Raw genomic sequence first — 6,474 nt, forward strand, 5'->3', positions numbered from 1 at the left:
TTCACGCATGAGACTCTTCTGCTATGCCAGAAATATTGCATTCAAATCAATATTTCAGAACCATGTTACAACTGGGACCAAGGACCACAAACAAATATAATCAACACAATTCTAATCCATCTAACTTTGTAATAGTACTGCTAAGTTCTGATTCGTCATATTCACCAGGAATTTTCTTTTGAAGGAAGAATAAAAATGACTATTACATAAGAAAAACTACCAGTTCAGTGATCCAGATCTTAAAGGTTAAAACTATTGTTGATCTTAGTTGTCCTATTTCTTCAAAATATTATTGGCTTGAATCGCCCTTTTGCTGGAATTAGTGAATGCTTATATTCTTGTTCGACGTGAAACCGACTGCCCAAGACACACATTAATCATAGAAGTTATATATGAGTATCAAAATTGAAAAAAGAAATAATAATTAAGGCACCGCGACATATTCTACAATTTCGGACCCATGATAGATAGTTTTATGATGTTTTCTATCAGTGCTGTGAACACACGGATCATGACAGATAAAACATAATTTTAAGCTTGGGTACAGACAAAGACAACATTAGATAAAAGGGCCCCCTGAAAATTTACAAGAAATTTATACAGAGAAATAGAGCAATTATGTCCTCGATATATCAATAAGAATTCAAAAATCAGAAGCTCCCCCTCCAATAATAATAATAATAATAAATAATCAACGAAACACAGAAGAAATATATATAATGAAACACATGGTCACGATTAAATTTAAACTCTCCTCTCCTCTTCTAGCAGCAGCAAAGTCCATCTTTGAACATCTTGGGTGGTAGAAGTGAATGCAAGAACATAATTGCCAGCAATCAATGTAGGTGCTGTTCATCTCCTTCCCCCTTGTGGATGTACATAGCAATTATGAGATCTCAGTCAGAAGAAGAGGGCTTGACCTTCAAGCGGTACAAGAGTTTCTTCTTCTTTGAGGTTTGGTTGTCAATGGTGAGAACCACTTTCCCAGGTTCACCAATTTTATAATTGCTGCAAAGCACCGGTTCTTCTGATGAAGCAACCTTTCTAGCCTTCTGGATGATCACAGTATAGCTTCCCTCCGAACTTGGCACAAACTCTGCACCATAGCTTACGTCCCACCCTATTACTCTTAGTTCCCAAGACAGTAGGGAGTTCTGCATGATCCCAAGTGAAACAAAATTTCAATGCACTAATTAGGCAAATTTCTCAGCAAATAACAATTTTCTACCTACTCACACCAAGTCATAGTAATGGCTTAGATATATAGTAGGATTCAATCGCTTATCTAACTGTCTGAGCTACATCTACACAAGATTTTTCAGTTTTAGATTGATTCTATGATCCTATAACTAATAGAATTTTAATATTATAAGACGTTGAGCTTTAACCATTCAACTCAGCTCCAAAAATAAATTAAATGCACACATCATCAGATACACATTGAAAGAATAGAATAATTATTTTTCTTATCTTCGACTTATCCGTTGTCTTTTTCGAGTTTAATAAATCATATTCTTGGATGCTATAAGATTCAACATGACTTTTTTGAGTTCGAACGGGCTAAATTTGCAGTAGCTAACCAATATGAGTAACCTAGCTAATCAGCATCACAGTGCTGTTTTCTAGCCTAGATGATAGAAAACAAAAGATTAATTAGTAGTGGAAAAGGATTTTGGCTCCTAGCTATATTTAGAACTGAAATAAAATAAGAACACTTATGTTTCCAGTTCGAGTATGGTCTTCCCACGTTTATTTATTATTCTTTATTTACTAATTATGGTGTATTGCCCGAGACATGTCATATCGGGGAATGGGTCTGTCTAAATCTGTAGCATGAAACAGGAGGAAAACGAAAGGTGTGATATTAAAATCTTGAGAACAGAGGAATCCTAGGAAAGATTCCGAATTCCAATGCTGCATTCATTGGATTCCCCAGATCAATCGATTCCGACAAAAAAAACAGAGGGTAAAGACCTAACGCACCTCAGAAACAGGAAACTCCACGGTATGTTTTGCTGCTGGTCTCACTGTAATTTCTGTGACAGCATCGGAAATTCCGAATTCCCCATCTTTACTTAGTCCACCATACTTCACCGGAAGTTGCTCAGCAGCAATGTATCTGAGGTATCCACATAACAATAACAAATTAAGCTACAAATTGGGACAAAAGGCAAGCCAAACTGAAAACACACGAATCAAGTAAACATGTATTTTTGTGTTCACCTCAAAAGAGTCTCGGCTGATTTGGAAGGGCCGGCAAAGACAAACTTGCTTTTGGTTCTCTGAGTAAGAAAAGGACTTATCATCCTGTTCACTGCCAAGTACCACCACGGCACATTGATAAACACCTGCACCAACGAATCAAAGGAGTATGAAGAAAACATAACACACATTGGAATACAATATGTGTTAAAATTGAAGGCAAACAAATAACGTATAATGAAGGTTTAAAATGCGATTTCAGATAAATGTAAAGGGTTGTTTTTGTCTCTGTATTGATGACTCCAATGGCAGCATTTGTCTCAATTTCAAAGAGGCCAAACCATGGATGTAGTACTTCAGTTGTTCTCCATCTTATTTTCTAATCAGAATTGAAGTTTGAAATGGGTAATCAGAGATTCCAATAAAAATATAATTTTAGTCAGAGAATTGTACCAGAAGTATAAGTTTTGCTCTTTTGAAAACTTATAAAGATTGCAAAGACCTCAGTAACAAGATTTATATGAAATGCCATTAAAGAGGGCATGCATGCAGTACCTGTTTGGCTACAAACTCGGGATAGTTATCCTGAAGCAACTGAAGGGCCTGTTTGGTAGCCTGTCTAAGCTCCCACTTGGCAGGTCCGGGAGAGTTCTTGAGATCATTGACTTGAACAATGGTGCTTATACCACCAGGGGTAAAATCAAGCTTTCTGATACTCTTCTCCAGGAACTGAATCCTCCACCTGAGGAACCTGTGCCTCTTCTCCTCATCAGAGAAACTCTTCTTGTACAACTCCTTGTTCTGAAACTCCCCATAGACGTTATAACACACAGGGTGACCCTCCTTGTCAAACCCATGCATGTACACCGCCTTCTCCAAATCATCCCCCAACTCCTCCTCCAACAGTTCCTCCATCTGGAACTCCTTCCTCCACCGAATCGTCCCCTTTATCATCGCAAACGCCTCCTTCACCTTGAAATCCCTCGCACGCAGAAACTTCAGGAGAATCACATCGCTCCTCTCATCAGCAAGAAGCGGCACTCCCCAAATCGAAACCTCTTCCGGTGAAACCGAAGCAGCTTCCACCTTGGCTTCCTCCTCAGAGACACTCACAGCTACAACAGCTTCCACCTTGGCTTCCTCCTCAGAGACACTCACAGCCACAACGCTCTCCTCGATAGCCTCCACTGACTTCGCTCCATCCTCCGCAACAGAACCAGCATTGCTAACAGTCGTTTTCTCTTCAACAACCTCAGTTTGAGTTTCAGTCTCCTTCACTTCCGCAGATTCTTTTTCTGTCGCTTCTGCCACATCAGCAGCAGCATGAACAACGACATCAGCAGCAGCATGAACAACGTGTTCCTTCTCTTCCTCGGCGGGCTTCTCTTCCTCCTTGTTGTCGGTGGCATCTTCGGGCTTTTCATCTTTGGGAGGGTGGTTATTCTGAGGCGTAGAAAACTCGTGTTTTTGGAGTGCTTCCTGAATGAGTTGTTTGAGTTCTTGCAGTGCCTTCTTCTCTGTTTCTGGCAGGTCCGAGACAATGTTGCTTTCTTCCTTGAACGAACCTGACTCCGGAATCTTATCTTTGGAAACCTCTGTCTCGGTTTCTGGAATGTTCTCCTTCTCCGGGTATGCTTCTTCTTTTTCTTCTACTACAAACACAGATCGCTCATCGTCGGTGGCCACAGTATCCACTTGAGCTGTGCTTGTTTTTGAAGCTTCTTCGGCCATGGTTAAGCTATCACAATTCTCAACAGGGACACTTTCTTTGATCTGAACAAACAAAATTCGAAAGGAAAGAGAGAATTCGATGTGGGGAAAGTGGGAAATGGAAAGAGGGAGTTATAGAGAGAGACCAGACTGTGCCAGCTAGGAATGTGGGCCCTGGCCCGGATGTAACGGTGTTATTACACTCTGTACCCAACAGAGTGGGCCTACCTGCAAGTCTGAGAGCCCAATCAGTTAGAATTGGGAAGTAACGGTCCCATTGATGGTATGCATGCATTCGTGTTTTCTGTGAGAATATTTATTTAATTTTAAAGAAATGAGATTTTGAGAAGTTTTATTGGCCTTTGATATGAGATTCCACAGTGAATTTGCCTTGGATGCGCTGTACCTTCGTTTGCTTTCAATTGCAACCAAGCCGTTCAACAGGTTTGGTTTGGCCCACATCGATCACTAATATTTGTTAACAATGATTAGTAATGGCTTTTTTAGTTTCAAATATGAGTTTAATAATGGCATTAACGTTGGATGATTGATTTTTTCTCTTAAGTTGGCTAAGGAATTGTTTGCCTTTTGAATATATTATGGTGTTCCGCCATCCTTGCTGTTATTTGTTGGGACTTTCAATCCCTTATGTTTTATGCTTTTAAAAAAATCTTGTCTGCATTTGTTTTCAATTTTTAGACTTTACACCTCTAAAATAAAATTTATTTTTCATAACGATAACTTTATTTCATCCAATCAGAGTTCTCTCATGTGTATTCATAAAATAATTATGTTACTCATTAAACAACCAAGATGAGAACAAATTGTGAAACCTGAATTACTAAATTCATTTGTTTCTAAGAAAAACATACAAAATATAAGATTCATTGTTAGAAGCTATTTATTTGTTAGTTGAATGAGTGTGCATTGAGGGATATTAAACAGTTAGGTTATCATCTAATCATAGAAACTATTGGTATGAGTTTGAAAATAGTTAATTGTAAAGTGAGCAAACTTATATAGTCTATAATTGGAGAATAGTGTAAAATTGTTCAAATTTGTTCCTATTCAACTTTTTTTTTTCAAAAAAAATGGAGATGCACTTGGATAGTATAGGTTCTTTTGCATGGTTTTTTTTTTTCTTTTTTTTTTCATTATTCAATAATATATAATGAAATGGAAATACACTTGCATAGTGTAGGGTCTTTGTAATTCCCGAATTATTCTTCTTTAAAATTTTAATAAAAATTCTTACTTTCTTTTTCATCATTAATATTTTTCAGGTTAAATGACGTGTAAAGTATTTAAAAAATTATTTTCAAAATATTTAATTCAAAAAATTATTGTAAAAGATATCTCCAAATTCAGAAATATTTGTCAAGAATATATATTTCAGAAATTTATTTTATATTTGGATGAAATATTTTGAAACATAACAAAATTTCCAACGCACATGTTAGGAAATATCTTTCAAAAACATTTTGAAATACAAATGTTTTCTTTTCAAAATAAATGCTTCCAAATGCATTTTCAAATACCTATTTTGTTTTTTAAACACTACAAATAGTTTCTTCTCCTTTCCCCTTTTCCATAAGAATCTTCACCATCATCGTCCAATTCCAAAGTGGGTCAGTTCCTTGGAAAATTTGTCTGTTTTGATAAACTCTTATTTTGGTAGTGGAATCTTTGTAGCCAGTTGTTAGTATGAGAATGCTTAAATGGATGGTGTTGGATGTGTTGAAGAGTTTGTGTTGGTTTGAAATTGAAATTGATGAATGAAGGTTGTGCCATGGTGAGTGATGGGTTGAAGGAAGATGGAGAAAGAATGGAGGAGATGTTGTGTAGAAAGTGTTTTGAAAGGATAGAAGTAGAAAATAAGAGAGTTTGCGTGGAAGTGTAAAAAATGGAATTTGAGGTTTGTTACAAAGGTGAGTGAAAGAAGTGTGTAATACTTTTATTATATATGGTAATTTAAGGTTCACTATTATCAAGTGATGTAGGAAGAAAAACAGTAGGTTGCAGGAAGTATAATTAGATTTTGAAATTGGGTCAAAGAACTCAATTAATTTTAATATGAATATATTTTAAAATCTAATTAGAAAACACAGGGAATTTTGAAATTTTATTAAGAAACCTAAAGAATTTCAAACATAATAAATTTTGAAATCCAATTAAAAAACATAACCAAAATTTAAAATCTAATTAAATACTGCAATAAATTTTCAAATACCATTAAGAAACCCAATGAATTTCTAAATTTAATTTAAAAAATGCAAATTTAACATTTCTAACAAATTTTCAAATCCACAACCCATTTTATCACTTTTTTAACTTTGTTATTTTTATTTTTTTGAATTTTTTATTTTTTAAATGTCTTTTACTTGTTTTAGTTAAATAAAATATATTTTAAAATATTAAAATATTAACATATATTAAATTATATTAAACTATTAAAGTAAAATAAATATTTATTAAATTTTAAATTAAAAAACAATTTTTAAAAATTGTTATTTAGAAATTAGGTTAACATTAGAGCGGTCAAAATGGATCACAACTCTTCGA

General features: G+C 35.2%; 1 protein-coding gene across 1 annotated transcript; it reads right to left on the reverse strand.

The window, feature by feature from the left end:
• Positions 1-440: 440 nt before the first annotated feature.
• On the reverse strand, positions 441-4,024 carry LOC106752769 (patellin-3). Its single transcript, XM_014634529.2, has 4 exons — positions 2,758-4,024; positions 2,224-2,348; positions 1,984-2,119; positions 441-1,154 (listed from the first exon to the last, which is right to left on the reverse strand). Exons 1-4 carry the CDS (start codon positions 3,931-3,933, stop codon positions 897-899), a joined length of 1,695 nt encoding a protein of 564 aa, XP_014490015.1. The 5' UTR covers positions 3,934-4,024; the 3' UTR covers positions 441-896.
• Between the last annotated feature and the right edge of the window lie 2,450 nt (positions 4,025-6,474).

This window comes from Vigna radiata, unplaced genomic scaffold (genome assembly GCF_000741045.1).
Source record: "Vigna radiata var. radiata cultivar VC1973A unplaced genomic scaffold, Vradiata_ver6 scaffold_43, whole genome shotgun sequence".
Classification (NCBI taxonomy): Eukaryota; Viridiplantae; Streptophyta; class Magnoliopsida; order Fabales; family Fabaceae; genus Vigna; species Vigna radiata.